The 18109-nt window shown below is 35.8% G+C and overlaps 1 protein-coding gene across 3 annotated transcripts in view; it reads right to left on the bottom strand.

Annotated features, from left to right (window-relative positions):
* The window catches only part of LOC128860399 (serine/threonine-protein kinase BRSK2), a 138037-nt gene that overhangs the window by 49492 nt on the left and 70436 nt on the right, over positions 1 to 18109 (bottom strand). For all 3 annotated transcript variants that reach the window (XM_054097913.1, XM_054097914.1, XM_054097912.1), the window contains 2 exons: positions 12902 to 13750; positions 12255 to 12349 (listed from right to left, as the gene is read on the bottom strand). In XM_054097913.1, the coding sequence (XP_053953888.1) occupies positions 12255 to 12349; positions 12902 to 12989 (183 nt within the window). In that variant the 5' untranslated portion in view covers positions 12990 to 13750. The remainder of the gene's footprint in view (positions 1 to 12254; positions 12350 to 12901; positions 13751 to 18109) is intronic.

Below are 18109 nucleotides of genomic sequence, written 5' to 3'. Positions count from 1 at the left end.
CATCGCGTGTCGTGTTGTTGGCTGACCGAATCATGTATTTGGTTTTCTCGGTATTTACATGTAGTCCCAGAACTTTTGCATTTTTATCAATAAATTTAAAGACGCTTGAAAGAGTGTTTCTGTCTTAAGCTATAATAAGAATATCATCAGCGTAGACACATATCTGAAAATCATTATTAAATAATGTTCCATTCGATTTTATTTCTTGAACAGTCGTGTGTAGCATTAAATTGAATACTAAACATGACAATGCGTCTCCTTGTTTTACGCCGGATATGATTTCGAATGGGTCTGATATGCTTCCTTGCACCAGTACCTTACTTGTTGTGTTTGACAATGTGCAGAGAATCAAATTAATTAACTTCAAAGGTATTCCAATTTTCTGAAAGCAGTATTTTATTTGTTTTCTATTTATACTGTCAAATGCCTGTTTGAAGTCAACAAAGAGGCAAAATATATCAATTTTATATTCGTAAAACTTCTCGAATATTTGGTGGACAGTAAAACCTTGATCAATCGTTGAGCGGTTGTTTCTAAAACCACATTGGTAATCGTCTAGGATGTCTTCAGCATAAATATTCAGTCTTTCAAATAGAATTTTAGTAAAAACTTTATAACCTGTATTAAGTAAAGATATGCCTCTGTAATTTTGGCTTTCAGTTTTATGCCCTTTTTTGTGTATAGGTACTATTATACTTGATGCCCATCCAGTGGGTATTTCATTTGAATGCCATATTTGGTTTACTAAGGTGAATATTTGTTTATGTAGTTCATGCCCACCATATTTTAGAAGTTGTGCGGGTATTCCATCTTCACCAAAGCTTTTATGGTTTTTAAGTTTTCTTATAGCCAATAGTACTTCGTCAAAGCTAGGTTCTTCAACATAGATTTCGTATACCAGTGTCACTTGTGTGGTTGTGTATAGAGAATTTTCCCGCAACTTTATCGAAGATGCCTTCTTCCTTCCCTACATTTGCATTATAATTGCCTACAATCAATATAATGTCGTGTTTGCAAATATTGTTGGTTACGTCACCAAGTTCGTCAAAGAATTTATCTTTTATAGCATCAGTGCTATCGTTTATAGGTGCATATATACTTATAATAGTTATATTTTGAAATTTACCTTGCAATCGTTCACGGGAGAAAAATTCAATATGATTTTTCTGGTTTTATTGTCTACATAGAATCCTGTTCCGCGTAAGCCTTGAGTTTCAGAACCTCTAAAAAAAATCGAGTAAGCTTTCTTTCTCACTTCATCATCACCTTTCCACCTTATTTCTTGTAGTGCACAAATATTTGTTTGATATCTCATTAGTTCGGCTGCAATTTCCGCCATTTTTCTAGGTTACAGCCTAGTCAATACATTTCATGTTCCAAGTGTCAAATCATAGTCCTTTAAACGTTGCACGGGTCGGTATTGATGTCCATTTCTTATCCGAGGTTGTTGTTGATGTGTCGAGACAAGTTTTTTTTTATACTGACATTAGGTTGTCAACCTAAAGGCCAGTCCCCTTTCGGGAGTGCTCACCTTACGTCTTTCGTTTCGAGGGCATCCATTAAGGTTTGTTCTTTCTTGTAAAAAGGAATGTTTAACCAAGATTTGTTGCTTCAAATTTCTTTTAAACATTTTCTAATACAAATTCAGGGTATTTGGTAGTAAAAGTTTTTATTAAAAGAATTGTATTTTAATAAAGTTGTTATTAAAAGTTTAAACTTTAATACATACTTTTTCTAGTCACTATAATTACTGAAATCAGAATAGAAAAACAACAAGTTATCTGTTGAAATACTCAAAACATATTTTCGTCATCCCCCTTGGAGATGTTGAATAAGTATTTACAATCAACGAAAGTGATCCGACATCATTCATTGATTAACACCTCACAGCTCATTTTCGATAAACACCCAAAACTCTACTGAATTTGTTTTTACTTTTCACTTTTGCTTACTTTACTCATGATTAATCAGCATCTGCTTATGTACATGTCAGACATTTATCCAGCGCTGTTTGTATTTGTATGTTGAAGTGAGTATTGCAGCAAAGTGCTCTCATTATTCTCTTCCGCTATGAAGCTCCGAGCGAAATGAAACTACTTTCAATTTATAACTACTCAAAAAATAATTGATTCGAAACACCTATGAATAATGCAGAATGCAGCTGAGTAAGGAGGATGATGCCAAGTTGATGGTAAGTAAAATTTGCTGATGAATATAGAAATGGTGTTCACATGGCGCTTGTTCATTCGTTAGTCAGTAGTCGCAACTGTTTTACGTGAATTTTGCTTTTACAAAATTAATGAACAACTAAACTAGCGAGTAACAAAGTATCAATAGCACAACCAGGCATCTTCTTCTAAGTCATCGCTTTTTGTCATTTCAATATATGAAGAAGAGCCCCTTCGTATATTTGACTATTTCCATTTTAAATCCGGATTCTGACCGTTTTTTACGGAAACACAAAAGGCAAGATAATGAAATATGATACAGTTACACAAATCGGATTGGCAAATGAACCATAGCACCTCCCCTACAAACTGAAACACCCCTATCATTTTTCTTACAGCTTCTCTGTTAAGTCTTAATAAGCTTTTTTGATCGACCGCTGTTCCATTTCGGCCATGTCTGTCCCCTTAGTTCGCATGTTGTGAGGTTTTGGCAACTTGTATTTACCTTCTTGATGGTTTCCCTATCTATAAGTAGTTAGCAAGTGGCTATAGGCATAGGTATAAGCGTCTTATCCACTTGGAGGTCAAGCGTTATACCGGTTTTGTAGTATTTAGACACGTCATTTAGAAGTTTAAAACATTCTATGACTGTTTTTGATGAGTGTGTTTTAGATTCAAGCGCTTTTAATGCCGCTTGACTGTCCGAGTAAATGAAGACTTCATTTGTGGATAATATTCTCGTTTTTATTACCGTAAGTCCCTCTTTTATGATAGTGATTTCCACCTGAAGTACATTGCAATGATCAGGTAGACGAAATGATTGGCTAACTTCGAGTTTATCGGACTAAACCACTACACCTACTCTGTTGACTAGTTTTGAGCCCTCTGTGTTTATATTATTTTCTCTAACAATATACTTGATATACTTGGTCTTACAGAAATCCGTTGCAGCAGGAATGCAGGTTCGTTCGGAGTAGGCCGATTTCTCTTAATCTGAGAGCTTCTTTGCTATCTGCTTACCGAATAGCTCTGTTGGTAATAAGTTAAGCACAATATTTAATGCCTCTGTGGGCCCCGCAGATGCAAAGACTGTCCATTCTTTGTACATATACCACGGGTTTTTTTGATATATAACTTATCTAAAGCCAGCTACTTTGGCAGTGTCATGTCGTCCGAATGGATACAAACGCCTCGGCTCTGAAAGTATTCGATGCGGTACCAGCTGGTGGTAGCAGAGGAAGAGAAGGACTTGAAAGAAACGACTAGCGCACTTTGTTAAACGCGGCCAAAATCGCGTAAGCGGGTATCGGCCACCATACTAGTATACCGTATGTTAGGATTGGTCTTACCATTGCCAATATACGATAGATGGGGAAAGACACCAACTTAGTCTTATTAGCTGTTTACAAGAGTAGAGTGCTATTGTTGCTTTTTTTACTCTGCTTTCGAGATTTGACTTCTCACTGATCACGGATTATATTGTTTATTGGTAGACTAAATTGTGATAAGAAGAAACTTGAAAAAAAATATAAAGAAATTGTAATTTTGAGATTTACTCAGCGTTGAAAATTTTGTACATAGTTTATTAATGCCAAATATTTTTGGCTCCTTAAAAATAGTCAAAAAATTGTTTCCAATAAATTTTGAACAGAAGAATAACGTAATAATAAATAAATTCTTGGCAAAATATATTTTTGTTTGAGTAAGTTTTATCCTAAAAAACTGTAAAAAAATTGTTTAAGTAAGTTTTATACTAAACAATTATACAATTTTTTTTTAATTTTAAAATTTACTCAATGTTAAAAATTGTGTTCATAGTTTATTCTTCCGAAATATTTTTGGCTTTTTATATTATAAATTTTCAAAAAATTATTTCCCAAAAATTTTCTAAAATTACTTCCCAAAAATTTTCTAAAATTATTTCCCAAAAATTTTGAACAAATTTTTGACTAACAAAATTTTTTTCGAAGCAAGTTTTAACCTAAAAAGTTAAAAAAAAAAATGTTTAATTGTACAAAAAACCTTAACACCAAACACCAAACTCAAATTTAAATTTTTTTTCAAAATTTTTTTAAATTTATTATGCTACATTCTACTTTATATTTACTTGTTTCTTATGCTACATCACCAAGAACATAATTTGCTTCTTAATTGGAATGTCCTTGGACCAAAAAACCAAAGAATTCTTAAGTAAGTTTTGTCCTAAAAAGTTATACAATGTTTTTTTAATTGCAAAATTTACTCAATGTTAAAAATTTTGTTCATAGTTTATTATTCCGAAATATTTTCGGCTCTTTAAAGATTTCCAAAAAATTATTTCCCAAAAATTTTGAAAAAATTTTCTTAATTTTATCCTAAAAAAATTTTAAGAAAATGTTTAAATGGTACAAAAAACAGAAATACCAAATCTCAAAATTAAATGTATTTTTTCAATTTTTTTTGAAGTTATTAGACTGCATTCTGCTTAATATTTACTTGTTTCTTATGCTACATGACCAAGAACATATTTTGCTTCTTAATTGCAATGCCCTTGGAGCAAAAATCACTTAATGTCAACATCACGAGCAAATTGGAAAAATATGGCAGTAAGCCACACTTACGTTGGTAACACTTTTCAGGCACAAATAAAATAAAACAAGAATAGTTAAGTGGTCATTGACAAGCAGTTACCCTTTTTGCACTTTTAACTTATTTTCACTTTTTTCGTATTGTATTTCTGCATGCAGTAGCTATTAAAAAAAAAAAATAAAAACAAATAAAAAATATCCTTCGCAGAGGCAAACAAAATAGCTCGCAATAATAAAGGACAGTTTTCTTAGTGCCTTATGGTTTTAATCGTAAAATACTATTTTCGATTTTTCATTTGTGCCGCCCTAAAATAATTTAAAGCGCGGGCACAATGAAACGTTTTTGGTTTGGATGAATATCCCATACATAAATCTGAACCTAAGCCCCGGCTTTATTGGCAACGATAACGTCTAATAGCTCAATCGATAGAATTAAAAATAGGTTTTAATCCTTGCCTGAAACCTTTTTCAGATATTTTAAAAATTAGCATATCCCTCCAAGTATTAATCGCATTTTCCTGTTAGTAAACTGTTTTCCTTATTCACTTAACTTCCCTTTGGTTTTGTTTTAATGTCCGGAGCATTTCTCTGCATTTTATTTTTAAATTAAATGTATTGAGGGCAGAAGGTCATTAACCTCAAATGCATAACTATTACCACAAACAACAAAAACTGTGTAGCCAAATTAAAACCCACTGCCCACTCACACATTCGTCTACTCTCACAATTCCCCATTTACTTATGTTTTTGTTTTCGCTCTTTTTATTATTCTCTGTATAGGAAAACACGTGTCACTAATGAAAATTTATATCCGTTTCGCATACAAGCAGCCCACCGAAACATAATAGTGTGCCCATAAAAAAACAAAGGAGAATGCAGACAAAGCAAAATCTAAAAAAAAAGCAATGAAACAACAAATATGCAGTACTAAACAAAGAGCCAAAAACAACCAGCCCAAGCATGAATAATTGTGCACAGAATACCCTTGAGAATGCCAGCAAAAGTTTCAGGCTTTGGGTGCAAATAACAATAAATAAAATATATTTCCGCTATGTGTGTAAATGTGTATGTGAAACAGTAAAAAAAGAGGGAAACATTTAAGCGATAATCGAAAAACTAGCCGAGCTCAATATGTTTGTGAACAAACAATCGTTGGTGAACCGCAGACAAATGGTGTGAGTGTGTGAGCAGGCGAGGGTCATATTTGCCGATCGCGTGCGGCTGTCGATTTTTGGCCGGTAGGCAGGCTAACCGTTAAGCAGTAAGCAGATTGTAGGTAGAGTACACAAATACTTTTTTTTATGTTTCTTTTGTTGCATAAAGAAGAGAAAATAATGCATAGAATTGGGTATCGGGTGTCACAAGCAATCCAATGTGAAGAAAAGTGATGGCTTTTGTTTTGGAGGCGCTTATTGAGCAGCGAAAAAGTGAGTGCTAAGAAGCGTAGCAGAAGATTGGGGGAAATGATAAAATGCACACATGACTCTCAAGGCTCGAGAAAAATATATGAAAATGTTTCCACATAAAAGATAAATTTCTCGAAAAAAGCAATTAAAATATTGTCAGTTTCGTCAAATGCATTGCAGTTGCTGATTAAGCTTATGAAATAGGAGGGGTAAGTTAAAATAGTTTCTTGTTAATTTTAGCAAAGGTATGCGGCTGCCGTAGCCGAATGAGTTAATGCGTGACTACCGATCGGAATTCAGAGAGAGAACGTTGGTTCAAATCTCGCTGGATTTTTATTCGCTGCACTATGTCTATGTCGTCGTAAAGCTCATAAAGCTCATCATTCTATCGCTTGCGGTATTCGCCGTTACTAACGTGCAAAGGTCAAAAAATCTTGCTCAGAATCTGCATTGAACGATTACATACAAAAATAATAAAGATTGCCGAATTAATTTGAATTATCGTTGTTTCATATCTATTTTTTACTTGGCGCTTGCCCCATTTATTGAGTAATTTTTTTTTATGAGGTATTGTTTTAACACAGAAATACACACGGGGGTTTGTCATTGCATGCGACTGCTATTAGAATACACTGGTTTTTACAATGGAGTTCCTAGAGTCTCCGTACATTCTGTTCCTGTATCTACCGTCGTAAAGGAAAATGTGTCCCAAGCAACCTAACTGTCTCATGTTCACTTTCGGTGAAGGTGGTGAGGGATATACACTTGTGTATATATTTGTATTTATTTTCTTGCCTGGCAACTGTTATTTTCAGCTGATCTAGATCACTATTTCACCAAAGAATTATTTTACTTATCAGACAACCATCGATACTGCCACTTCCGAGAGTGGTTTCCAATTATATTATGCACGTAATGCTCCACCGAAACCAAGCTGATCAAGATACGTTTTTAGTAGTAGTAGTAGTATTTATTGCAAGTAAAAGTAAAATATACAAAATTTGAAATTTGCTTATTGTAATATTAAGAAAAAAATTAAATATGTACAATATGGTGTCCCATGCTACAAGGGGGAATTTTTTTTTCGGAATTTCAATTATTATTTTTCCATTTGACTCTAACAATTTAAATATAAAATATTATTGAGATCGGATGTCATTAACCCGTGCCGACTTGATGTCAAACTTTAAGTTTAAAAGTTAGTATGAAAGCTATAGCTATAATTAAATAAATAAAAATAAAACACATATTTCGTATTTATTTTCTTTTTATTACAAAAGGGACATCAATCATCGAATTTCCTTTTGAAAGTTTGCTTTTTACAGTCGGGATATACCTGTCTGTGTTCTTGTACGCAACGTAATAAAAATTGTTTTTGCTCCTCTTGAACAGTGATCAAACCATGGAAGTCTTGCATTGACTTAACCGCTCTAGGATGTCACGATGAACAGACACACGTCCAACAGAGCTGCCTTATCCTTGTTTGAAATTCTGAATTGAGAGCTAAGTAACGATATTTTTAATGAATAAATGGCTCCCTCCACCCATCGAGGCCGAATCTTATATTTCTTCTCTGAATCTCCGCCAAGAAATATAATTGAAAGCTCAATTAATTCGCGATAGTCATCTCTAACGATTTCTTTGGTTAATTCAGTTTTGTAGAATTCTAGCAGGTTGTCCATTTCCGAAACATTAAAACAAGATAGCTTTTCTGTACAGCTTTGTTTTTCTCGGGATCGATATTTTTCCAGTTTTCTCGGAATTTCTTGAATAATGGGATGTCTGGGCTTGTAGTTACTTGACTGATTTTCGCTTCAAACACGCCTTTAAGTACTAATTCGTAAACGTGATGACGGCAAGCAAAAATAAGCACTTCTCTACCCAGTTTTTGTTCGAGAAGTACACATGCTCCATTTATGCGGCCTGTGTTAGAAGCATTAGTATCACAACAGAGAATCTGCGCTTTGTCTTCAAGATTCCAGTTCGTAATAGCATCCCAAACTGCGTCTGCCTGTTCCCTTCCTGTCGAGCTATCCAATTTAGGAACAGCAATAATTTGTTCTTTATTATCGTACGTAATAACTACCGTACTTTACTTTTACGTGAATCTAGAGCTGGCAACAGTTTTCCGTCCCAGTAGACAGTTACCGTGTCCGGCACCTTGTTTTGAAAATCAATTTTTATAGCTGCAGCCCGTTCTTTTCGCATTTCCGTACGAACTCTATGGATGGAGGACTTGCTTATAGGGAACTCATCCGTATTGTGCTCCAGAGCCTCAATAGTAGCTTCAACTATTATATAAAGACAGAATCCCTCACACTTAACTGACACCTGTCTAATGCGGCAACTAACTTGGGATTTATGATATTTTTCCGCATAGAACTTTTATCGGGCTGAGGGGAAGCTTCTCTTGCGCTGGGCCTATTTTCTTCTAATTCTATTACTTCAGAATCAGATGACGACTTTTCTAGTGGTATAAGTTGACTAGTTTCTTAACACATTTAGATATTGATCTGGTCGGTATACGTGCCTTTTCCCAATAAATAATACACTCACGAATTGTGAGATTTGCACTTTCATTGACACTTAAGTTCACTTCACGAATATTATAGAACAAAACTGCCAGTACTTGCCCGTTAGAGGAAAGTTTAGAACCGGTAATTTGATGTTTTACGTCCCCTATTAAAAATATCTCCTTTTTGGAACTTAGTAACTCCACTACACGAAAAAAAACGCGATTACTAATAAAACAAACAAGTAATTACACGCAATCAATCCGAAAGTTCGCGCGCGCCGTACTATACAAGTACCGTTAGGTTTCCGCGCAACTCGGCACGGGTTGCCGTGATTCTAAATAGACGAAACTTTATATTTAGATGTTTTGAGACCATTCAAACAAAATAAGAGGGTATGCGTTAAAAAAAAGACACTTTGATTTTTTTGGGACACTCTAATGTACAATAATTTAACAGCAATGGCATGAGCCGTCTGTCGATTTATTTTTCGTACAAAACAATTATTCGGTTTACGGTTTTTAAAACCAGTTAAACTCTTTTACTTATTAAGTAATCTCTGTATCTAGAGGCATATTTAATGAAACGCAAAAGTTTATCCCAATGATCATTTTCCCCATTGATAATCTCAATGAGTTATGAATCATTTAAGGTAAATTTTCCAAAAAAGACTTTTCTGTATTATTAATATTGGGCAGCGCGCCAGGAAATGTGCTATGTTTTCAAGCTCGCCTAAATTAGTCATTGCGCAAGTTTTATTTTCTGTGTCAAATCTGTTGTTATTTAAAATTGCCATGCCACTTCTAACCCCCATTATCCATATGCTTGATTCTATATCATTTTTTTTAAATAAACCAGACCTTTTGACCCATCTAGTTCCTTATATATCTCACTAGTACTTACGGCTTTTTGTATGTACATATTCATCCTAGCCTGGTAGTGGTTTGTTAAAAGCAATTTTGCATCTTCTATCCAGCTTTCTGATTGTATGTTATCTGTTCGCCAAATGACATCGTTTTTACTAAACAAGTTCTTTAGATCTCTAATCCAGAAGACTTCTTTCTTTATAGCAATTTTGGACAGATAATGTGGCAGCCGATTTTCTTAGTATATAAACAAAATTCTGTGCATATATTTGAGAAACAGTTCTAAAGTGAACAAATGATTTTCTTGCATTCCGGTTTCCAAGAAAAGTATGTTTGTAGGCATATGTGATGGCAGCTTCAGAATTCCTTTTACAAAATACTTTTGCAATATATGTATCAACTTGTTCATACCACCCGAAACCCCACACCTGTGCTGCGTATGATTGTATAGAACGACAAACTGCAAGAAAAAGTTTCCATTTAGCTTCAATTCAAATTTCTTTCTTTTTAAAAAGACAAATCCTCGAAGCATTAATGCCATTCTTTGCTGCAGCTGTTCTGTTTTCAACATGTTTTTTTTTTTAATTTATCTGAGGTGTTCTTTTCACTCCTAAGTAAGTATATCGAGACACAGTCTGTATTTCTTCCTTAATATAATACCATTTCTCCTCCTTACTAAGTTTCCAACCTTTTCTGAACACTATTATTTGAGACTTTGAGCGGTTTACTTCAAGATTTCACAGGCTGCAGTAGACTTCAAGGTTATTAATCATCATATGATATCATCTGCATACATTAGAAGTCTAATATTTTTCCCTTCTATGTTTAATCCTCCTTCTGAGCTTTCATGTAAGTCGTTTATGTAAAGAGCAAATAGTATTGGCGACAATGAGCATCCCTGTTTGCGTTTTTAGGTTCGATAAGTATTTATTCCAATCTGTCTTTTGTGCAAAATCTTATTATACCATGATCGGACACTGGCGGATCATAGGATACTATCGAATTTCTTACTAGTTCCAAACAATTAAAATCAACCACATATTTATTGTGTATATTGCGTAGATTTGAGTCCCCGTGCATGAAACACCAAAATGATAGAAAAAGTTTTTGTAATATCGGTCGCCCCTCGACAGGCAATGTCAAATTTTCGAGTGTATTTCTGCCAGGAAAAAGCTCCTCATAAACAAAACATCCTTCCATTTGTAAGAGGAGGAATAGCTCGGCCAAATACCCAAAAAGGGTGTAAGCACCAACTATTTATATAAAGGGTTTTGTAATAACAGGTGTTATTGGTGAATGGCTTGCGCTATCGAGAGATGATTAACGATTTGTTTATGGCCGCAATTGGATGATATTGATCTGGACAACATTTATTTTCAACAAGACGGCGCTACGTGCCACACAAGCAACGAAACCACTGACCAGACCGTGTTATCTCTCGAAGAGGTGATCACAATTGGCCACCGAGATCTTGTGATTTAACACCTTGTGACTTTTTTCTTTGAGGCCAAGTGAAAGAGAAGGTCTACGCCAACAGCCCAGGGTCGATTCAAGACCTCACAAATGGAATTCCTCAGGCTATCGAGGACATAGGGCAACCACTTTTCAATTCGGTTATGGAAAATTTCATGCAAAGGAAATTGTCCTGTAAGCTTGGGCATGGTGGTCATTTGCCTGATGTTATTTTCGACTATTAACGGCATATCTTCCTCTTTATAATGAAATGAACACCCCATCATTTATATTAAAGAATAGCATTTTTCTTTGAATACCAAAATAACTCCTCTTAGTAGATATCCCTTTATATTGCAAAGTACCGGTATTTTTGGAAAAATATGCTACTTGTTCCGAAAGTTTTTCAGCCTTAATAATAAATATATGTATTTGAACTTACTCAACCGATTTTCACTATGTATCTTAAAATTTTCGCAACCTATAAGACGACGGAGGAGTTGCTCACAATTATTTAAGCAGAACATTTTTGAAGCTCATTTACCTTTAATATTGTTATTGGTGCTACTGATTGCCATTTCTTTAAGGAAATTAATTTAATTTCAATATCTCTAAAAGAAATTTTGGTTATTTTTCCCGTCCGTTTCATGCAAATAATTGTAAATTTGTGTATGCTGGGCTTGCCACTTCGTGCTTTAGATGAGTTCAGTGTGATATCGAATTCCATCTGACTGGATTTTGTTCATTCACAAAATGTGCTTATAACAATTTATGTTTCTCGCTTTTAACTTAATTATTTATATTTCTCATTCCCCTTACTGTCATAGGAATTTAGGTTTTCATTTCGTTAATGGTGTGAAAGAATTTATTTCATAGACTAAATAAATAAATAATTTCCTATACCAGCTTAAAAAACAAATTAATTTTTAGTTACATGATTTGTGACTGCTTTGACCTTTGACGCGCACACTGCCTACCTTCCCCTGCTCTCGTTGGGGCGACACGGCGTATACGTGACACTAATTTGGCAATACACATTTTTAAAGCCTATGTTGTAATAAATAGTAGATTTTCATGTTCCTGTCGTGACACTAAAAATAGCTGAAAACATGCTCACAAATGCTTTTGCGTGTAAGCGCTAATGACTTAGATCATTTACACTATCGCTGTCTCACGCGCGCCCTCTCGCCCTCCCACCTACGAGTACAACTTACAGCAATTCATTTGCTGAGATAATATCTATTAGCTATTTTTTTAGTTTTGCTTCAAATGCTGAACTTACCTTCATTAATACCGACTCGCTAAGCTTTTCGCGATTGATTATTTTAATGGCCACCTTACGACCGAGCACACAGTGCACGCCCAACTTAACCAGACCTAAAAGTGGAAGACAAAGAAGAGCATATAAAATTAAGTTTGCTAAGCCGAAGAAAGGGGGCGAAAGAAGAGTTTGCGTGAAATGAATAAAACAGCAAAACAAAAACAAAAACAAATTGAAAAATTATTTTTTCGTTTTCCTTGTTTTTTTTTTTTATGAAATGCTATAAACACACACACACACGCAAGCAGCGAACTACAAATGCAAACCAAATTTATGAAGCAATCGAAGAATCGATTGCTGCCACAATTTTTCACATTTCATGCATACATACATACACATACAAGTTACTACCGATACACAGCTTTCGCCGTCGTCTGTGGCTCCCACGGCAATTTGTTGTTCTCCGCCAACAGACGTACTTATGGGTAATTGGCACAGCGCTGGATAATTTTACAGTTCACATACTTGTATGTACATGCATGCATGCGTGTGTGTGTGTGTGTGGCTTTATGACATATATTGAACTCCAGTCGCATCGCCGCTCGCTCCACTTGCTATTATTGCCCTCCCCATTTCTTTTATCGTTTATTCTTTGCCACTAAACTCACCCGTTTGTCCTTTGCCCAATGTCTTCTCCAGGCGATATGGCCCCACAAATTGGCAATTTTCCGCTGTCGTATTATTTTCCTTCTGCATTTTGTTGCTGTTGCTTCGTGTTGCTGCAATTGTTGCTGTTTTTTATAGTAATCCAGTTTTTGTTGTTGCTGTTGCTTGTTTAGTATGCCGCCTGGCCTTTTATGCCTCTTCACTGCTACTTCTACTACACTACTACACATACAATGACACGTTGGAATTTCCATACACACACTTACAAAAAACTTCTTCAAGCACTTTATTTTTCTTTTCACTTGTTTCAACCCCCTTTGGGTTTCTTTTTGCTCTACGTAAACTCAGTGGTTTTCAAATGTTTGCTAAACCTTTTTTGTTGTTTGTTTTTTTTTTTTTGGTTTGTTTTTACTTTTTCTTGTTAAGTTGTATTTACGTTTGCTGTGCTCAGCAAACGTACGTTTTTTAACAGAGACTTTCAGTGAGCCTATGCAGGGGTGTGGGTCGTATGTGCCCACCACCTTCTCCGGCGTGGCCGACTCACTGCACTATTTGGGTTAAAGTTCGTTTTTAATTACTTTTTCACTGCAGCTCACTTAAAAGTGTGCCTTCTTTTTTATTGCTGTTGTTGCACAGTTGTTGTTATGGCAAATCGTTGGCGTTTTATTGGATTTTCCTTTTTCACTTCCGTACTTACAGTTATACAGGTAATTGCATTTGTTTTCATCGCTCTTTGAATTTTTAGTTGCTGCAGCCCAGAGTTTTCACAATTGCAGTATTAATTGGTTTTGTGAAAAAATCGGTTTCAAATAAAAGCTAGTTTCGGTTGACTTCATTTTTCGTTGCTTTATCTGCAAAATGGAATTTTAAAAATAGGTATTGATTAGAAATGTAAAAAGCGCAGACGTAATAGTTAATTTAGTTTAGGGAGAGGTAGCATAAACATTTCTTCTTCTTAATCCAAAAAGAGAGCTTAGTCCAAGCAAAGAGAGGGAAAAAGAATAGAAAATAATTAAGAAGGAATAGGATATATATTTATTGTTGAAAAAACAGTTATTAGTAGCCCCCTTCTCTCTTTGCCATTCTGGACGGGAGGGTAATGAAAGAGCGGATGAGGGGTGTGCAAAGAAAGGCTCTTAGCTTAACCTTCAGCGAGTGGTAGATAACATAAGCATTCCACTAAACGAACTGTTCATCGCGGCTGACTTGAGCTTAATCGCGGAAACCAAAGAAGGTGGTCTCTGACTACCAACTGCAGAATCTCCAAAGAACTCCGGCCAAAACTGAAGCTTAAAAGGACAAAATGCCTGATTGCATTCCACAGATCAACTACCAGCACCCTCGCAGGTGCTATAACGGGTCAGTGCACTATTGCCACCCTAGCCAATAGAATGGGTGTACCTCACAGTGACTTCTGCAAGGATTGTGGAGAGGAATAGGAAATTGAGTAGGTACAACAACACCACTGTGAATGTCCTGCACTTCAAAGAAAAAAAAAAAAAGATAATTTTGTACGCGTTAGGTACCACCTCCTCATGGCAGACATGCAATCGGAGATTTGTCATTGCCTGACGAAAGGCAACAGAGTTATTATTATTAAAAAAAAACGTTGTGTTATTTGATGTTTATGTACGGAGATTCGAATTTACGCAATATTTAATGGTAGTCACGCACCAATCCATTCGGCTACGGCGGCCGGCCTTGAAAAGGGCCGTGTCAAATATCTTGGCGATTATTTTTTAAAGGCTTGGGAAAGTTGAAAAATGTTTCAATGGAGGGAGGGATCTTCTTAAAAGGATCGAAGTGGCTTAGGCAACTAGGGGATGGAAATTAAATGCAGGTATCACAATGGGTCCTAGCGCCACCGAGTGTGTTGCCTTAAACAAGTCACCTGGTTAACCTAACTACCTTCTCCATACTCAAGATGCAAACGAAGAATTTTGCCCTGAGAATCCACTATACAACTTTGAATGCTTTACAGATTTCCTAAAAGCGGAACCTATTTGCCCCTCGCAACAAAGTACAGAAGCTCATTACGGGGTATCGAAACTAAGTGCGCTAGATAATCATGATAGTTCTGGTGTAAATAGGGTCATCATACTTTCAATAGACCAGGGAAAAATATATTTTTTGACGCTTACTACTTTCACGCTCTTCCACTGGCATGCATCCATATCAGACAGTGACCAGTGATAACGCCGTTCACATGACGCAGAAGAGAGCGCTCGAAGTAAAAGAGTCGGTTGAATCGTCCTTTATCGACTCACGTTAAAATCTAAGGTACCATCCAACAATTGCGTGCGGCACCACTTTTTGGATATTGAAGAACAAAGTACACTTCTATGGGAGTTCATCGCAAATAAAGCTTACGTATATAGTATATCCAAGACCGGATACCTCATAAGTGGTATCTTCGGCTGGCCCAAAACTTGTTTACATGCGGTCGCTGCTTACGAGAGCATTCATACTTAGTGGTCCTGCAGCGAAACACTGAGACTTAAAGTGAGTACACTTTAAGTACACAGGCCGCGAAAAAACCACAGCATTTAAATATTTGACCAGTTTTGACTACTTCCGTTTCGGTTTTTTAATTTATACTTTTCTACCTAGTTGTTTTTTGCTTTTTCTTAAAGCATAACATCTTAAGAATATTGTGTGAAAATTTGAATGGAGTCCGACAAATGCTATTCGAGTTACTCAACAATTAAAAAAGGGAGCTCGGGCGCTCCGGAGCTCGATAGTACAACTTTAAATGAGTTTTTCTTAAAACTATTATGTTTTTTGAACTGGTGATCACTGTAACTTAAAAACCGTTTGGTAGATTTCGATAAAATGTATACTGCTTTTGAAAAACGTAAAAAACTCGTGCCTGGTCGAAGGATTTTTTTTTCAAAAATTTCGATTTTTTTAAACAATTAATTGTCGGTTTTTTTTCTTGAAAATCTGAAAAATATTTCCTGAGACCGCCATATTGTTAATTTTGAAAAACAAAACAGCTTCGATCAGGCACAAGATTATCTCTTAATAAAACGAATTTCTCCTGTCCGATTGGTTTTGTATGAATCTCCAAGGACTGCAAGGGACTTCTGGAGAAACAAACAACAAAACTGTGAAATATCCACGGAAAAATGTCTGTAGCTCCCTCAATTTTGCTCATCTCATCTTACAATTATTAATTTTTGTTTTCGAAAATTTGCTAAAGTCAAGTCGATGTATTAATGCTGTATTTCTATTTTTGTAAAATAAAGCAACTGACTAGCAAAAAAAAAAGTATTGAAAATCATCATTTTTTTTAGCTCCTGACTACCCCTAAAAGAAAATATTGCCTTTTCAATTAACAGTTTTAAGCCAGCAGGTCCAGATGGCAGTTGCAAATGATGCTCTAAAAGCTGTTGAAGCACATGCAAACCTGGCTCTAAAGCAACTTTAGAGAATGTTTTCGCTTAACTTATATTCCAGAGAGCTGGAGAAGAGTTATTGTACTCTTCATACTTAAGGTCTGTAAGAAGTATTACGAAGTAGCGAAGGATTTTCGATTGATTCGTATTACCTCCTTCCTCCTTAAAAAGAATTTTTTCGCTTAACTTCTGTTCCAGAGAGCTGGACAGGAGTTAATGTAGCCTTCATACTTAAGGTCTGTAAGAAGTATTACGAAGCAGCGAAGTACTTTCGATTGATTAGTATTACCTCCTTCCTCCTTAAAAAGATAGAAGGAGTCTTATATACCTACATTAGATCATTAGCAAATTGGGACGTACTATTGTAAGAGCAATTTAGTATGCCAGCTTTTCTAAACGTCAGTAGATACCATAATCGGTTCATTAGTAACTATCCGAGTCACTAACGGCGTGAGTAACTGAATCCGATGTTTATTCTAGTATCAAACGGAGACGCATCGGTTCCCCACTTGTAAGCAGAGTTATTTCACAGGGGTACTTGTTTCCACTCTTATGGACCCTAGCTTTAAATATTTATTATTTTAGTGCGACTCAACCAAGGGGGATTTGGAGTAGTCGCGTACGCAGACGACATTGTGATTCCAACAAAACCTATTTATTTACTTATACTATTAGCGAAATACGAGAAGGAGCTCTGGGGAAACTAAGTAGATGGGCTGCAAGCAGTGGCCTAAATGTTACCCCATCCAAAATGCAATTAATTGCCTTTAGGAGTAAAATACTACTCAGTTTAGACAGTCACCAATCAATAGGGTTAAAATTCCGCTTGCAGACAGAGCGATATATCTGGGAGTAGTGCCTAGTAGTAGTGAGAACCTTAACTGGAGTCACAGATAAAGCTCATGTAGCTTATTACACATGCACCGTTAACCAATGCAAAGCAGAACTGAATGCATTAGCGCGTACGACGACATCACTCTGATCTTGATATCTGGCCATAGAAACATAGAAGGAAATGAGAAAACTGATGAGCTTGGGGCGAAACAGGGAGCGTCCCATAACGAATCCGAAGCAATAGAAACAGACTGTCCCAGGAGTGCGCAAAAGGCAGATCTTCTCGCTATTCCCGAAACAGGTCGTTGACAGGTGGATTTACACGGTACAGGTATCCGTATAATAATTAATACAACGTGGCCCAATTTTAACAAATCCCGAAATTTTGTTTTTTTGTTTTTTAATTGAAACGTTATACAATTTGTATACATTTCATTACATACATTGTATACATTACATTTACGCCTAGCTTAAGCTAACAAGTAACATTATTCTATCCGTAACTTTGAAATTTAAAATCAATTGTAAATATTTTACAAGCAATTATACAGTGTTGGCGACTAAATCTCGTGGCTTAGTTCTTCGAAGTCTTCTTGTGTAGACTGTTTTGATAAGCTAAGTGGCCTCCGGCTTTGTGTGCTCTTTCAGCCTAGTTTCATGCTTATTTGCAAGAATTGGGATTATATCAGCGAATTTTTTCACCGACAGATCATTGTGCAGGACGTGATTTCGCACATACCAAGGTGCATTGACCATGTCTCTTAGAATCTTCATCTGCAGGCTTCAATGTTTGATTTAGTGGTACATCCCCATAATTGAATGCCGTATGCCCATACCGGCCTAACTACTTGGTTGTATAATAATAATTTGTTCTGCATTGACAATGTAGACGTTCTGCCAATTAATTAACCATTTAATTTTTTTAATTTTTAACAAATCCCGAACTGATGAATTATTAAGAAGGCCGCGAGGAGGCAC

Source organism: Anastrepha ludens, chromosome 4 (assembly GCF_028408465.1).
Source record: "Anastrepha ludens isolate Willacy chromosome 4, idAnaLude1.1, whole genome shotgun sequence".
Taxonomy (NCBI): domain Eukaryota; kingdom Metazoa; phylum Arthropoda; class Insecta; order Diptera; family Tephritidae; genus Anastrepha; species Anastrepha ludens.
The sequence above is the reverse complement of the archived record's forward strand: the minus strand, read 5'-3'. Positions and strand labels throughout refer to the sequence as shown.